The following is a 17,982-nucleotide window of genomic DNA, read 5'->3' as shown; positions in this document are numbered from 1 at the left end:
ATGTACCATGCTCTATTTCAACTTAGTTTTGTCTTCTGCTCCTGTCTCTACACTTAGAATATCACCAAGTACATTTCTCATTAGCATTCTGTAGATTTTTTTCTGTAGGTAACAACTGCAATTGCTTTTTGTTTTAATATCATCACAAATTACATTCAAATTTTATTTCAATATGTTGATAATTCGTTTAAATACTTTTCTACAAATACAGTTCTTTTTTTTAAATGATTTCCCCATCCCAGATATGAAAAAGATAAAAAGTCTCAGATGAAAAAAAAAAAGCTTCTTTTGATATGGTTTAAAAAGTGAGGAGGCTTTAGAATAATGACTTAAAAGACTTTGAGATGAACTTGACTGCGAGAAGGAGAGCTGTAGTGTAGGATAACATAAGCTGATGGAGTTCCTAGGACTGGTTATTACAACAGATAAATATGTAATGCATTGGAAATATGAATGGTACAAATCTGTCACAGAGCTGTCAGATATTTAAAGCTTTAAGTCTTTTGGAAAGTTTGTTTGTCGATGAAGTTAATGACACTCAGTTATTTTGTTTGCTGTTTAATATCAGGCAAGCAAAATTACTTTTAAAAATGCAAATGAGGCTGATGGAAGCCTGTAACATATTGCTGAATCATTCTCCCTACATATGGATTCTTTATGTGCATAACTTTTCCATTCAGGATTGTTATGCAGTATGTCTCAGAAACTAGAAATACCAAGGAGTGGGCATAAAATTTGAATACACATTTGAAATTTTTATTCTGTTAACAAATATGGGAAAATATTGCTTTTCTCTTAAGACAGCAACGATTAATCTGTTATCACTCTTTTTGAATTCCCAAGTAAAAAATGCAGCATTATTTTATTGATGTCCTTCTTCCACATTTCTACCTGAGTTAGCTTTGCACGTGTTTTCAAAATACGCATATAAAATATGCATATAAATACTTTTGGGTGCACAAGGATGCAATTTACAGTACACAAAGAGCAAAAGGTTTTTATATCTTAATAAAAGCAGCATTCAGATTGTTCCTTTTTTATAGCAGAGGATTAACATGTACCTGTGTATTTTTTGTTTTTTTTAATGTTTTTCTTCAATTAAGCAAAGAAGTCTAGAACAGAATAGAGCTGTTCTGTTTCAAAAGAACAAGAACTGACAAAACAGATGGCATTTGGCTTTTTCTATTTCAAAAGGTACTGCTTAATACAGCTGGGTGAGAGATGGAAACACAACAGGACTTTCCCTTAACGTTCTCTGGAAAGACTTTTGTAGATGGGTACTCCGTTCTTGAATTAACAAGTGACACTGAGCATTTCAGGTAGCTACGTTTTGTTGATTGTCCTCACTGAAATGTATTTGCTCTGGAGTAAATTTAAGTGAAAAGGTTGTTGCTGCATTTCCTGCTGGCTTCTGACTTGGTTACTGAGTAAATAAATAGTTCCTCACTTCTAGGAATAATGAACTAGCAATGAGTTACTGGATTTTGGTCTTTTGGTATCGGGTTGGCTACCAGTAATCTTGCAGTATGTGCTGTCAGACTGTGAATTCTACTTTTAAGTTGGTTCAATCAGTTTTTCCATAGCTGAAGTGTTATAAACATGATTGTTTTCTACTGTGAACGTTGTTGTATAGATTCCTCCTGTGTTTTTATTTATCTTATTGCTCGGTTAGCACCAAGCATATATTTCTAATTCACTACTTGTTCAACAGTAATATTTTCTGATTTTGCTGAGTAAGACTCAGCTTTCTTTATTCAGCAATTAGCTTTTCTCCAGCTAGTAGTGTAATTAATGACTAAAACTGAACTGTGTGGTATCTCTCAAGGCTGAAATCATGAAGTAAAGAAGTAAAACACAGACTCCGTACGTTTGCATAACATCTAATGGAAATAAGATTTCTTCCAACTGGCATTTTTACTCTGGCTGCTTCTTCATCTGAGCTGTGCACTAATGTAGGGCACTAATGTAGGATGCATAGAAATAACTAATATGCCTGAGAGCTGCTTTTCCCTGTGTATTAAGCTGCACTCAGTGCCCTATAACTCCCTTGGCACATTTTAGTTTAGATAGCAAAATATGCAGGAAGTCCTTTCACCTCAACCCATTTTTCCTTAAGAATTTAGACACCAGATTAAAAACCAGGGCTTCAGCCTCACCTCACAGGATTATTCGTCACAAAATCACAGAATTACAGATTGAATGAAGTCGGAAGGGCTCTCTAGAAGTCCATGCTCCAAGCAGGACCATCTACAGCAAGCTACCCAGAATCATGTCCAGACAGCTTCTGAAAGTCTCTAAGGAGGGCGGTGGTCTGTGCCAGTGCCACGAGACCCCCCCAGCTGCTTTCCTGCCAAACTGCTTTCCAGCTGCCCCTCCCGCAGCACGTCCTGATGCCTGGGGCTGTTCCTCCCCAGGCGTAGGATTCTGCACCTTTTCTTGTAACTCCAGGAGGTTCGTGTCAGCCCAGTTCTTCAGCCTGAGTCCCTCTGGGTGGTATCGTGACTCTTGGTATCTCAGCTGCTCCTCAAGTTTTGTGTCATCTGCAAACTTACTCCTACCACCCTGTACAGAAGGAAAAATAAATCTAACATCATTGTGAGGAAGCAACCAGCAAAGCAGCAGCAATGTATCTTTTGGGCCCGGTGGAAACCATAATGGAACAGAGCAACACAGTGCTGTTCTCCTACCGTTTTGATTCAGACCCACTCCTGCCATCACACCCAGATTCGTCAGTTGAAATGAGGAAGGTCAGATGTCACTGAGCCAGCCAACAAGTAGCAATAAAATTTGATTTATGCCTGGTCTTCTGAGAATTAGTGGCTCTGGAAGAATGACAATAAGAATCTCTTCGGGTGCATAGAAATTGCTTTGTATTTCAATTTTGCTCAGAAGCTCATGAGTTTGACTTTAATCTTTTTATCTATTTATTTTGGGTATATGTATTTCAAGTCAGTATTTATCAGAGGTCTTTCTTGCTATGTGGTACTTGTACTCTTAGAAGTAAAGTGGCCCTTGCTAAATCATTACTCTTTTTTGCTGAAGATACTTCGTTAATTTTTCATTCTTGCAAGTGGATGCATTCTCCTCTTAATGAAATCTTACCTAACATTGAAAAGGACACTTTAGAGAGACCCACTTTGAGCATATTTCTCTGAAATTTGATCAAATGATCAAGGAGTAATTTTTGGAGGTATTTCTACAGCTCATTTTGAATTCTGTACAAGATTTCAACTTTATTTTTGCCAGAAGTGTATGTCTGATCTAAAATTCTGTTTTGGCAAAGAAAAGAGATTTTAGGGTTCCACAAATCCAAATTCTTCTGCTTATGGCTTTGTCCCAGTTGAAGTGTTAGATTTTCCTTGGAGATCTTTCACAACCAGGAATGTGATTCTTCTGGCAGAGTATGGTGCACATCAGCTTCCTGTTTAACGTGGCTCATTCTCTGGAGGCATGAAGAAATGTGTTGTTCAGACCAGCAGTGCTACTTCAAAGAGACGTAGCAGGGAAGAATGAAGCACACAAGTTGAGCAGCTATGCAGTGGGAGTGGTTGAGCAATTAAGGTTTAATTTTTACAACTAGGAGGTACTTAGATATTTCATAATCATATGGTAAAATATAGTGAATTCTGGTAATTTCTCATTCTCATGGCAGACTTGCATTTTCTTTTGTTACGTGAGAAGAAGTTAAATTAATTTTTTTTTTCCAAACTGCTTTAAACTTTGTTTTCATTCCTTGTTCAGAGGAATGGGAGGAATGAAATTAACAGCACTTGAACAGCTGAAAAGAAACAACAATTAAAAATCAATGGTGGGTAGTAGTTAGTCCATCTGAAAGTAAGTGCTTTTCTTTTTTGTCTAGAGCTGAAAAAATACGAATCCTTAGGCCTAGTTTTTTTCTCTTTGACAAAGAATAGTGGTCTGTGTTACTAAGCAGTCGTATACCTTGATTCTTGATTCACAAACTTTGTCTCTGTGTCCTCCCAGGGGCCATAAGCGCAAACTGGATGAAGACGCTGCCAGTGAATCCAGTAAAGACTCTAGCAATGAAGATGAGGAAGGAAGCAGTTCTGAAGCAGATGAAATGGCAGCAGCACTTGAAGCTGAACTGAATGACTTCATGTGACATTCATGCAGAAGATGGAATTTCTAATTATATTTTACTTCTCATAAGCAGATCAGACTTCAGATGAGTCCCTTATGTCAGTGCTCAATGTTTTTCCAAAATGTGTGTGTATATTTTGCAAAGCAACACAAGAGGTGACACATTATTTTACAAAATCAGAAATAGATGTTTTTAAGGTGTTTTACTAAAGGAAAATATACTTTTTTAAACAAAAAAAAGTAATTAAATGGGACTTGGTGTGCTATGCCAAAGACATGTTATGAGCTCTGCAGAACCTTCAGATACAGGACGGTAATACAAAGATTTGTGTTTCAGCATACAGCAACTTTTCAACATATTGCAGTCTGTGGTTTATTGGTAACAATCTTAAAAAAACAGGATGAGGTAAACTAAATGGAATTGCTTGAGTAGTACAGCAGGAACCTGATGAACTGATCATCCTTTTCCACAAATAAATGCTATCAAATATAAAAGGATTTTTAAAATTAAAAAAACAGTCTATATTTGTATAGAAACTGAGAACATCATATGCAAGCTTTGTGAACTCTGCAATTGACTCACTTGTCATTTGCTTCTGAGATGATGATCAAAAGTCATGTTTTTAAGTTGCTTTGTGGAGTAGTTGGATTCGTTAGGGACACCGTTTAGATTTTTAACTTTTCTTCTCTGTAACCAGAAATTTAGCACAGCATACTGTGTGATCCTGTACTGCCATAAGAAGCATATTCATCCATTTGTGTTGTTCTTGGAAAGAACGAGTGCTACTTCAGTCTAGATAGGATTTAATTTCCTTGAAAAGAGATCTGATGTAAAGTTTTTGTATATTCTATTTCATATTTGACCCACAAAACAGATTTTCTTTCATTTAATAAAAATTCATTTTGTAGATTTTGTTTCCCTTTGCTGTATCATGGAAGTCTGCAACAACTGTTTGTTTCCTTCTGTCAAACATATGGCATCTTTCCATCTTGTTTTTCCTTTTCTCTGCATGAAAACAATGAAAAAGCTTTGAAAACAACTGCGAAGTTAGAGATTCAGGCAGTTAACTGTGCAAGAGAAGAGAAACACTGAACTGTGAAGTGTGTGAACTGTTTCATTCTGACATTTTCTCTTCTCTCTTTAACTGACCTATGAAGATACTGTAAGAGTTACTGCTGCAGTATTGAATTTCTGAGGCTAGAACTAAGATTTATTCTCAGTTGCTAGCAACTGGAGACTGAGATTCTTCTAAAACACATTAATGAAAGAAACACATTAATTCAGATGTTGTGGTTAAAATTACTTTCTAGTGCAGGAATATTTAGGTTTGCCACCTAACAGTAAAATTAGGAGAATATTTTACTATTCAGGTACTATACAAAGAACAGGCTAGTTTTTAAAGCTTCATAGTGGCAGTAAAAGGAAGAGTGAGAAAACAGGAGAATCATCTCCGGTTATTACTGCTTTTCCATTCAGAATGCAATGCCATCATCTGTGAGATAATGTTCTCTGTAAGAAAAAATATTGACCTTACAGGACATTTATACAGATTCCACATAACTGAATTCTGCAGTGATCTGCTTTCTAGAGCTGTCTGTGAAAACAAGCAGCACTTGTCCAAGAGACTGAACTGCATAACAAAATAAATTTTAAAAAACACCAAAGAAAAGTCTGCAACAAGGGAAGTCAAAATACAGTGCAACCTCCTCATGTAGTAGAGGATGAGTATCCTTGCAATGAAGCAGTAAAATGTCAGTGTTTGTGGGTCCTTTCAGTATTTTCTCAAGTTAAGTACAGTTGAAATAATATGAAATAATGCCAGTTTTTCAGGTCTGTGTGATGCTGCAAATGATTTCCCAGTATGAATTTCAGCAGGGAATTATTCTGGCTGATGATCTCTGTCAGTCACACAACTCTGACTGTAAATAGCCAGCAAACAAAAATGGGTAGATTGTTATGGCTTGAACAATGTTCTGTATTGGCTTAAGCTGCTTGCTGGATGTTCCTTTCAGAGACAGCTGTCTCTTAGTACTGAGTGGAGTGATTCCATACACGCAAAGTTTGAAAAGCTTTTTGGTGTGAAAGGCTATATCCTGTTCCTGGCTTTATTTAGTGCCTTCCACTTTTGATTTAACTCATATCAGATGTGTCTGGGCAAGAGTCCTGAAAGCAATCAGCCCTCTGCTAAATCCAGTATCATGTGGCCTTGTGTGTAAACACCGCATGAGGGCTCTCCTCCAAACTTTGAGCATCCATCCAGGGGTCTGCTACCCAAAAAGACCCCTCTGCTGCTTGGGCTTAGCAAAAGCCTGCAGTGAGCACTGCACGCACTGGCCTCAGAGAGCAGATAACATGCTGCTGGGATTGCAGCCAGGCAGTTCCTGCCACGTACGTCACAGACAATTTGACATTAATTATTCACGTAGCTCTAAAAACCCATGTTTTCTGATACTCAGGGTGTTGGGGGACCTTGTGTGGGGACTTGTGGGAGGCACTGCAAAAGGTGTTCAGCCTGCTTTTTGTTTGAAAGTAGAATTGTGCTCATTTGGATGTCTGGTACACCAGTCACTAGACCCTATCTCTGCACAGGTAGAGGAGAGAAATGGAAACCGAAAATTGAGTAGATGTAAGTTGAATGCTGTGGCTAACCTCACAGCAAGAAGTCTTGGTTTCACAGAATCACAGAATCACAGAATTGTAGGGGTTGGAAGGGACCTCTAGAGATCATCGAGACCAACCCCCTGCCAAAGCAGGTTCCCTACACCAGGTCGCACAGGTAGGCGTCCAGGCGAGACTTGAATATCTCCAGAGAAGGAGACTCCACAACCTCCCTGGGCAGCCTGTTCCAGTGCTCCGTCACCTCACCGTGAAGAAGTTCTTACGCACATTCGTGCGAAACTTCCTATGCTGCAGCTGATGTCCGTTTCCCCTCGTCCTGTCTCCACGTACCACTGAAAAGAGACTGGCCTCACTACTATGGCCGCCACACCTCAGATATTTATAAACCTGGATCAGGTTCCCTCTCAGTCGTCTTTTCTCAAGGCTAAACAGACCCAGTTCACTTAGCCTTTCTTCATAGGGCAGATGCTCCAGGCCCTTCACCATCTTTGTGGCCCTCCGCTGGACTCTTTCCAAGAGATCCCTGTCTTTTTTGTACTGGGGAGCCCAGAACTGGACACAGTACTCCAGATGAGGCCTTACCAGGGCAGAGTAGAGGGGGAGGATCACCTCCCTCGACCTGCTGGACACGCTCTTCTTAATGCACTCCAGAATGCCATTGGCCTTTTTGGCCAGGAGGGCACACTGCTGGCTCATGGCCAACCTGTCGTCCACCAGGACGCCCAGGTCCCTTCTGCAGAGCTCCTCTCCAGCAGCTCATCCCCCAGCCTGTATTGGTGCATGCAATTATTCCTCCCTAGGTGTAAGACCCTACACTTGCTTTTGTTGAACCTCATCCGGTTTCTTACTGCCCAGCTCTCCAGCCTGTCCAGGTCTCGCTGAATGGCAGCACAGCCTTCAGTTGTCAGCCAATCCTCCCAACTTCGTATCATCAGCAAACTTGCTGAGGGTGGCCACTATCCCCTCATCAAGGTCATTGATGAAGATGTTGAACAAGACTGGTTTATGAAATTGTTGCTCACCTCCATTTCTTTGGGGTGCAGGAGTATCCTAGGAAACACCACAAAATGTGCTTTGCAAAACACCTTTTAACTTTTCACTAAATGACCCACATCTCCTGACTTCTTACTACCGTACACATCGATGCTCCAGCAAGGACCTGCTGTCAGGAAGGGCTCTCAGAGCAGACCCAAAACTCAGACCCACAGGAACAGCTCTCAGGGCAGACTCAAAACCTGGACTCCTGGTCAGGCTGTGGCACTTACTGCTGTGTTGCTTTCTGAAGGGGCATCAGGTACAGAAGGGAGCACTGAAGAGGCACACAGTGCACCTCACTTCAGTCAGTTCTGTGAATGCATTACTGCTGACTACAAAGCATAACCCTTAAGGTCTAACAGTTGTTTAAGAACAGGGAAGAGCAGTCATTTCAACTTAAAGACCAACAGTTTTCTTTCTCTATTTGCCCTAAGCACTTCTTAGGAGATTGGAAAGACATCACGGCTCTGTGTGGGGGTGTGTAGTGGACCTGTCATAAAAGCAAAAAGCACTGGGTAGTGGCCAAGCTTTTCTCTGTGTGTGTGTGCTCATGAAGGGGAAGGTGAGGGAACGGTGTCACTTAGCCCTGAGATGTGAAAAACTCTAAGCACGCAAATACCTCCATCGTTGGGTTTTGTGCATATGTGGAGTGGGCCCCTACAGTCTTCTCAGTGCAAAATAGTAACATGCTCTGCAGAGGGTGGGAAGTCTCATGTTTCCTTCTTGGCACTAGCGCTTGTAAAAGAGGTGACTGTCTTACGAATGTGAAAATCCATACACACAAACTTGGAGCTGTACCTAAAGATTTTCTCAGCTCTGCCTAATTTTACTACAGTGAACGCTGCAGTAGATGACAGGTCAGAGAGTGATTACATAGTGGTCCTGTTAAGAAAGTGGATCTTTTCATGCAGCTGAAAATTCAGCCCGAGAATTCTCCTATAAATTACTAAATCAGATTTAACCAGAATAAAAACGTCTGTGAACCATTTTTAACTAAAAAGCAAAAGTGCAGATAGAAGTTCTTAAAAACAGGGTTTTTTTAGTAGAAATTTTCCCTGGCAGGTAAGCCTGTCAATCAAATTATTAGCATACAAAGGTATGTTTACATGATGTGAAAGCTAAAAAAGACAGGGAGAGCAGTGCATTATTTATTTTGCTTCTCTTCTCAGTTGACTCCCAAGTCCTCTTTCCTCTCCTTGTCCAATTCCAGTTTATCTGTGCCTTCTAGGCTACTCCATGTCTTGTCTTGGCTTATCTCTTCCATTTGTTGCCTTCAGTGAGTGCTTGCCATCGTGTGCCCAACTCTGTCACTTAAGTGACATTCTCCCATCACTGTCCATATCCATTAAATCCCAGCCCCCACTACCTGCATGCAAGCTTCAATATTTGTTTTTCCTATCCAATACCACTTTCTGCTGTTATTTTGTGCTTGTACTGAGCCTGAGCTGGCTATTTGTTTTCATTTTGCACACTTTCTAATGTGATCTTTCTTCTTGCTCATATATTATTAATTTACCCTATTGTTTTGATTATACCAGCCTTTCATCTCCTCATCTAAAGCACACTAAAAGAACACGTAGCAGACTCAGTACCATATACAGCACCTCTTCTTGTAGTCACATCACCTATCTGTTCTCCTCATTGAAACATCAGAAATAGACCTATATGTCAAGGTTTTCTAAACAAGCACAGCTCCAGGAACAGTATCCTCCTCATCCTGGTGTACTGCTGCTCTCCCAGCTCCTGGCCCCGCCTTGCGTTCCCCAAGAATGAGCCCAGTAGGTGACAACATATTTCTTAGGCATGGCATGACCATGCAGGAATGGTGCTCCTGCTCAGGAGCAACAGAAGGATGGAGACCTCATTGCTCCACCCGTTGCACACACATTCACTTCTGAAATGCTTGAGATTTCACAAAGCCAATCTAGGTAAGTCTCTGTTTCTTCCAGGTGGGCAGGTAGCACCTACAGTTGTTTTAATTGACTCTTACACCATCTTTATTTCATATGTATGAACAATAGTAACAACAGTACAAATAAGGGAAACTATTGCTTCTACAGATTCCTGAGGAGGGAAAGCAGAGGGAAATGCCAGGCTCTGCTCCTGGTCACCAATGGCAAGATGGGAATAGCACATGGCTACACCAGGGGAGGATCAGGCTGGGCACTGGGAAACATTTCTGTACCATGAGTATGATCAGACACTGGAATAGGCTTCCTAGAGGGCTGGTTGATTTCCCATGTGTATCATGTTCAAGAGACATTTGGACAGTGCACTCATGAATGTGCTTTAACTTTTGGTTATCTCTGAAGTGGTCAGCAGTTGGGCTCCAGTAGTTGGATCTTTGCAGCTTCCTTCCAGTGGAACTATTCTATTCTATTCTATTCTATTCTATTCTATTCTATTCTATTCTATTCTATTCTATTCTACTCTATTCTATTCCATTCCATTCCATTCCATTCCATTCTATTCTATTCTATTCTATTTCATTCCATTATGTCCTGTCCTATCCTATCCTATCCTATCCTATCCTATCCTGTCCTGTCCTGTCCTGTCCTGTCCTGTCCTGTCCTATCCTTCTTTAGGCTAGATGTGAATGCTCTCGTGGAGAGGGGAATATCTTTATTCTTCACTGTCATACAGCTCTTAATCTTAAATGGAGAAACTCAACTCACTTTACTTCTGCTCTGGGCTTCCATCCTCCAGCAGGCTTATTCCCAGTAGCTGTGTGGTCATTCTTTCCAAGAGCTAGGCCAGCTGCCTTCATGAATCTCAATGGGATCACACGTCCCCCAGTAATCTTTCTCCTCAAAGGACAAACTCTGAATCTGTTGTCATCAATATATGCGCATAAATGGAGAAATTAACAGAATCACAGAATGGCTGAGTTGGGAAGGGACCTCTGAGCTTTGCCTACTCCAACCTGTTGCCCAGGCTCATATCCAGGCAGATTTTGGATCTCTCTAGTGATGAAGACTCCACAGCCTGTGTGCAGCCTGTTCCACTGCTCAGGCCCCCTTCACAGTAAGATTTTTTTCATGATCCATGAGACGGTGTGCAAGGAAAAAAGAATGAGCACAAAGAGAGCAGGATTTCTATTGCAAACATCACAGGTGTAGCCCTCACCCTGGGGTTTCTCTCAGCAGAAGGTTTGTATAAATGCTTGCTAGAAGCCCATTGTCTTCCCAGCCCAGAACTGTACTGGAGAAATCTCCACCCCCCCTAAGCATTAAGGTAAGTGCTTTATGGTATGTAACACAGAACCTGTTTCATATTAAGAAACATAATTTTTTTTTTACTTCTCAGTAAATTGCATTACTCTGTCTTCTTTTAGGACTCCATCCTAACATCCTAATGTCTCAGTTGTTAATATCTCCTCTCTACCCAGTGAGATTGCCATTTCTGAAGCTACGGTGTCTGGTTGGGAATAAGAGTTTTCTCTGCATTTTAGATCTAACATTTTTTCCTTCCACTTTGCCTTCCAGTTCTTCTTTACGAGACGAATGTTTACCTTGGGTTAGTTCTGTTCAGGCTCTTAGACTGATCTCCTTTACTATGTTGAGTCACAGATGAGTTACACGATGTGACTTGTGACTGATCTTCCCCAGCAAATTTCTACCAAAGAGAAAATATTATGTGGATTTTAATACATATGTGGTGAGTTTTTTGGGCCAATTGAGATCTCTGTATGAGAACAAGGTTTGAGAAGTTTGCCAAGCACTTGGAGTTCAGAATTGCTACAGCTATGAAGGAGCAGAAATGAGCTAAAAGCCATGGCCCTACTTTGCATAAACACTGCTTCCAGTACAGCCCTTTTTTTAATTATCCCTTTTGCAGTTTGTGGTACTTTCTGTCTTTACTGAAGCAGAGATGACCTGTGATCTGATCCCAGGCCCAGTGATGGGGTTGTTTATATACCCTGAGCATTAAAACCATTTACTTGTCAAGATGAAGGCTGATTTTGACATACAGTGCTTGTGCAACAGAGGATAGTTCTGATGTGATTGCATTATCCTATATTGCTGAAATGCCCCAGCACTTATTAAACCCATCAGTTCTATCACTTCGTAGTTTTCAGGCCCGAGGAGCCTATGCTGCCACACTGATGGGTGGTGACTGATTTCCATGAGAAAGAGCTTTCTTGGCAGAAGATGATTTCCCTGTAATGAATTCTTTATTCTTTCCACTCTCTTTCCTAATTCTGTTCCCTAAAAAGATAAGGAACCTCATTCTGTAGACACAGGCATATTCTGAGTATCTCCATCCCAAGAAGAAGATGGAACAATTTGGCCATTGGACAGGTTTGGAGGTGCTTTAAAGGTGAAGCAGATGTTAGTTAACCTGTGTTCGTGTGACTGCATTTTGCTGCCACATCTGTGGGATGGACATCTGCATCCACAGCTTGTTATGAGCTGCCCTCTCCCATTGGGCTGTCCTCTGTGAGCCAGTGTGTCTCATCAGGAGGAGTCTGAAAAAAATAAATGAATGAAGTTTTCTTCCTGATGCACCCTGCTGCAGGTCGGCCTAATTACCCACCTTCCCACTGCTCTTCTCCAGAGCCAAACTCTCACCATAGACGATAGAGAGCAAGTGTATTGCAAAGTTATGTTGTGACAAAATATCTGTCCTTCATTGAGTTTGCTGCAGGACTTGAGCAATGTGACATCTCTCCTCTGCTCCTTCTATGCCTGCCACAGAAAGTCCTGACAAATGTGAATCACTGCAACAGGTCTGTGCTCTCAAGAGCAAGAAGTCCTGCCTCTGGCTATGTTCCCTTCCCTGCCCCTTTGTTAAAGACCAGCATCTCTGAGTCCACAAGAGCATCTGCCTGCCTTGTCTGCCAGATCTGGATGTTGTTGCTCTTTCACAACAGGCAAGCTGTTCTCACCAAAGCACAGCCTACTGTCGCTATTATCAACTGTCAGCAGCACAGCCTGGAGGCAGCTTCCTCCTCCTCATACTGCCTGCAGACCAGGTGCCAATACTTTTTGGCAGGGAGTACAGCAAAAAGTCATAAAAGCTTTTTATATTTTCAGATCTACCGCTACGGATATGTATAACCCTTTCAGGACAAAAGTATTATGTGTGTCAGTTTGTGCCAATAAAAATGGCCCTTGGGAAGGTCTCTGTTTTAATAAAGTGGATATGTTTCATCCTCAGAGAGCTCGACTGTACATGAGTGAAATAAATGTTTTAAAAATTTGGCATTGTCTCTTGATCTTACACTTACAATCCACAGTAAAAGCTTTATTTTTCTCAACATCAAATACCATATGAAAAATGCTTCATTTTATTTCTCTGTTTCTTCCTTTCTGTCCTTGAATGCAGGTTCTATTGGGCCACACACAGGGACCACTGTGGGACCCGGCAGGCAGCAGTGCCCTTCTGGTTCCCCCAGAGGTTTTCCAGTCAACAAGCAGCAGGATAAGAGTTAGGTCAGGGGAGGTTGAAGGTTGGATATTACATTCACACAAAGGAGGTGACTGCTGTTCACTGAGCTTGTGTTGTCCTAGCATCTGCTACTGCCTTAATTACTTGAGCCAAAGCCTGTGCACAGGCCATCCAGCAGAGGCCACTAATCTGCTCTATGACAGGAGGTAACTCAGCTCATGTGTGTACTCTGCATGTGAATGGGTGCAAACCGGTGCACAGCAGCAGTTAATTTCAGATGTGACCTTACATGACTTTTAATTGTCTGCGTTTGACAACTTTGAGGCTAAGGCAGAAATGGCTGCAGTGGAAGTGCTGAAGAATAAGTCACTAATTCTCATTTTCTCTCCATCTTACATATTTTTCCTCATTACAGTGTTGCCTGCTGCCTTCAGCTGCTCTTTGCTTACTCAGTGTTAATAGGTTTCACATGTCTCAGAGCCACATACTTCTTTCAGCCAAGCTAGGTCTCCGATGAGGCACACCAAGTCACTTGTACCTGTGTCCAGGCTGCAGTGATGCTGGAGAACAACCCAATGGTGCAGCAGGTGAATACTGAAGATTAAAGATGCTCAAAGAGCTACCCCTGGCTATGTTGTTTTTCTGTAACACAGCATGTGGGAGAGGTCTGAGTTGTGACTGGGCAGCAGCTCTTTTACCTCTAGCACCTAACCTGGAGCAGCCTCTGAGTGCTTCCAGAGCAGGGACCTACTGACAGTCCCTGTGCTCAGATCCCTGTAGGGGATTTGAGTGAAACGAGTCTGCACCATCAGTATGAGCTGCAGGCTGCTCTCTGAATGCCCTCCTCTGAAATCCAGGTCTTGCTATCAGGTCTATAAAATGGGTTGGTTTTGAAGGTTCCCCCCCACTGCTTGCTGTATGTTGCGTATCCCAGGTGCTGCACGATGCTGTGGGTTTCTAAACACAGCTCTGGTCCAGGCTACTTGCCATGAGCCCTGGGCTGGCAGCAGGGAAGGCTGGCTGACACACTGGGAGCTGCTCTGTGCAGCTTTCTGGAGAAGCAACGTGAGCTTGGAGCTCATTCCTGATCCTCTATGGAATCACTGTGGAAGCGTGCGGTTTTCTGAGACCATGAGAACACAAAGGAGAAAATGCCTTCATTGCTCAAACTTCTGATATGAAATTAATGATTTAATGCTTTTAGCTCCTGTGTTTTGATGTTTGCTAGGTTTTGTTTGAAGGTATTTAATTAATCAACATAATTTAGTATATTTGTATCTGTGAATATGGCTGCACAACTTGCAACATGGTTTTCCTGCAACCCCTGCTGTTACCACCTCTTTTTTCCATCTACAACTGTAGTTCCTGCAATCCACCTCTTTTTTCCATCTACAACTGTAGTTCCTGCAATCCAGTATCTATAAGGATTTCAATTTACACTTCAGGAAAATGGTAACTTTTTCTGTTCTCCTTCAAGTTGTGAAACAGAAACTATGTCTTGGCTGCACAGCAGAACAAGTATACCTCATGATTTTTAAAGCTTAGTTCACGGCTTCGTGAGCTTTTACTTGCAATTTCAAATGTAAGAAACTACAGCTGTAGTCCAGGCATTTAGGCAAAAAGGTGTAAACAATGTGGGATTTCTCAGCTGGATTTAAATGAGACTCCTTCAAGTCTTTTGTGAAATCTCAGCACAGCTCATAGGAAAAACATCTGAGCAGCATGTGGGATGCAGTGTTGGGAACGGTTCTTCCAGTGCTAGCGAGTAAGCACCCTGCTTCAGAAAATATATCCAAGCCTTTTCAGAGCAGAGGATCTTATAAATATATTCTTTATGTTCTGATATGTGAGACCAGGCACTGGTGGATGTACCAGTTTTCCAGCAGCTTTATAAATCAAAAATTAAAAAAAAAGAAAAAGAAAAAAGAAAACCAATAAAACAAAGCAAGCAAACAAACAAAATAGAATGACTAGACTAAAATTCAGAGCTACTCGGGTTTAGAGGCATGCAAGCCATGCCAAGTACTGATGATGACAATACATAAGGCATGAATATGAGTTACTCACAAAATTTATGTGTCCTTCATGATTTAAGTCAAGCTTTGCCTCTGTGAAGACCACTGGAGAAACAGGCTCAGAGCAAAGCTTGTCATGGGCAATGAGCCAAGTACACACTCGCTATTTGCTATCCTTTACTCAGGCACTGTGGACCTAATGTTTTAAAACATTTTCCATGTCCCATTTTACGTGATTCAATATGCTTTCAGAAGTTCCAAGTTCAGCTCTTTAGCTGTTGTGCAGACGAGCTGACTAATTAAAGGAAGAGTATATTCCTGTTTACACCTGCAACTCCTTGAGCGTGTCAAGTCCCAACCTGGAACTACGACATGTCCACTTGTATTAAAAATACCAGCATCCTGAAGATGAGCTGTGTTGCCAAGTTGATTTGAAGTCTTATTTTGAAAACATAAAAATAGGTTTTTGGCAACCTACTTGACAGAGGCAGAGAGATTGTGTGGGTGAAAAGACAAATGCGGAGTGGTTATTGAGAGCTGGGATTCCATAATAATAGTGCTGTAAGGTTTCCTAAGTAAAGAACAATCAGTGAGTTTTGAGTTCTTCTTTATCGAGACCTGCAGACAGCACTGTGTTTGGTTAGCTCAGGTGCTCCATCCTTTAATAGCCGACAAATATACTTCACTTGAAGGATGAATAATAAAGCATCTTTTTCCTCCCCCTTACTCCCTCCCCAGCATCTTCCATTGTTGATTACTGTTGCGATGAACTAATTTCCCAAACCACTGCTTTAACAATCTTTTCTTAGCTTCTAGGCATTAAGCAAAGATTGCTGCAGTGTAATTGGATTAATTTAGTGACTGACTTTGAACAGCATAATTGATTTAGATTTTATTCCATTTCCTCTAGCCACTTATTTAACTAAAAAATCACAATGCAGCAAGGGCTGTGAGCCCAGGCAGGATCTCAAGCCCACTGCAGGCAAATCGCTGGATGTGAGTATCCCCTTGCCAGCTTCACACTCCTTCCTTCCGCCACTCTTCGTGGGGCATCGAGTGCCAGAGGAGCCCTGAACAGGCTCACTGCTGGGGAGGGAGTTGCTGTTGCTCACAGAGGAGAAACTAAACTGCAGGGAGAGCGAGGCTCAGCACCATGGGGGGACTGCAATGGCCTCTTCAGGATTGTGATACCAGATCATGGTTGTGAGACCAGCATCATGCAAGAACCCCTCTCAGAGTGAAAAGGAGCAGCCCCTACCACTAGGATCTGGTCCAAGGCTCCTGTGCTGCAGCACTGCCCCTCACAGCACCGACTTTGCTGCCTCCTGCACAAAGCACAATCACTTTTCCAACCTGCACAGAGGGCTGTATGAAGTCCCTCAAGGCAAGAGGCACCTGTAATACAAGCACCTGTAATACAAGCAGCAAAGTTCATGACGGGAGGAAGATCGGACACTTGGGCAGACAAAAAGTTGTTTTTTCTTTTGCTGATAATCAACACCGAGTGTCTTGGACCTAGGAGATGTTTTAGTAAAGCAGCAACTGGTGGGGCTGTTTGCAAGCCCCTAGGGCTCAGAGGCAGGTCCTGCAGGACCATCCCACTGGTGCCACCCTGTTACTACTGTTACTGCTGAGAGATACTTCAATGGACCCTGAATCAGCACATTTGCATGGTAGGGTTACAGCGTGAGTTACTCAGGCCTGTAAATAATACCTGTCAAATCTTCTACACTTCTTAATTCCTGCCAAGCCCAGGACTGCCATCTCACTAATTACAGCAAAGCAAGTGGGCAGCGCTTGTGCCATGATTGTCCAGTGGCAGCTGGCATGAACTGTGCCAGAACCACATTGGTGACCTGGGGTTGCAGCCCCATGCCCTCTGTGCAGCAGGTGCTTGCGTTTGTGTAGGACAGTGCACTGCTCTGATTGCACCAAGTTGTTCCCTCTCAAAGCAGAGGAGGAAGGGAGAAAGCAAGACAGTCATGGTATCATTTCCCACTCTAGTACCAAAACATATGGAGCAGTCTTGTTACTGAGGGGTACTTCTGGTGGTTTCATATGGGTGGGAAGCTGGACTCCACTCTGCTCTTCTCATTCTGCATTTTCAAAGGAGGACGGGGAGAAAATACAATGAAAAATGGACCTAAGGTTTAAACTGATATGGTGTCGCTCATCAGTTACAATCATGGGAAAAACAGACCCACAGCAGTGAGATTAATATGTTTTATTGCATATTGATAGCAGATTGGAGCAGTGTCAACGGAAAGCAAACTGAAAACATCTTTCTACAATCAATCCTTCTTTACGTTCTCTTCCCAAGTAGTGCAGGGGAGAATGTTGTGTAAATCCATAATATTTTGTCACTGCTAATGCTCACAGTCACTACCTTTCCCAGCTGTACACGCAGTCTCTCCCTTCCTGAACAGAGTCTGCACGGGCTTCCCAAATACTACACCTCTACAAGGACTCCTTCAACATGGCTCTGCACCACAGGGTCCATCTTTCAGCTCCGGCACAAATCACTAACCCCCCTGCCATAGTGACGAGCACGGGGCGAGCACAGGGTGAGTTAGTCTCACGGGGTGAGAGCTTAGGACCGTCTGCCAGTTCAGCGCCTGCATAGGGAAGAGGCAGAACGTTGCCTTCGTTTGGTGGGATGTTGGCATGCTGCTGATCAAAGGGAAGCGTGTCCAGATGAAATTCTACGAGGACTTCCTGGGGAAGCTCAACGGGACTACCGAGCTGTTGCAGGCTCTTCTTGGGGTAGGTCTTGCGTTTTCCCAGCACTACCTCTGATTCTTCTGAAACGCCTTCCGGGGA

General features: G+C 42.2%; 1 protein-coding gene across 3 annotated transcripts in view; it reads left to right on the top strand.

The window, feature by feature from the left end:
• CTDP1 (CTD phosphatase subunit 1) overlaps positions 1-5,011 on the top strand; it is an 85,433-nt gene extending 80,422 nt beyond the window's left edge. For 2 of the 3 annotated variants that reach the window (XM_010708280.3, XM_010708279.3), the window contains one exon: positions 3,985-5,011. In XM_010708280.3, the coding sequence (XP_010706582.1) occupies positions 3,985-4,123 (139 nt within the window). In that variant the 3' untranslated portion in view covers positions 4,124-5,011. Of the gene's footprint in view, positions 1-1,194; positions 1,320-3,984 lie in introns of all 3 variants that reach the window. The other variant, XR_002112882.2, reaches the window with a different exon arrangement.
• Positions 5,012-17,982: the final 12,971 nt, after the last annotated feature.

This window comes from Meleagris gallopavo, chromosome 3, assembly GCF_000146605.3.
Source record: "Meleagris gallopavo isolate NT-WF06-2002-E0010 breed Aviagen turkey brand Nicholas breeding stock chromosome 3, Turkey_5.1, whole genome shotgun sequence".
NCBI lineage: Eukaryota > Metazoa > Chordata > Aves > Galliformes > Phasianidae > Meleagris > Meleagris gallopavo.
The sequence above is the reverse complement of the archived record's forward strand: the minus strand, read 5'-3'. Positions and strand labels throughout refer to the sequence as shown.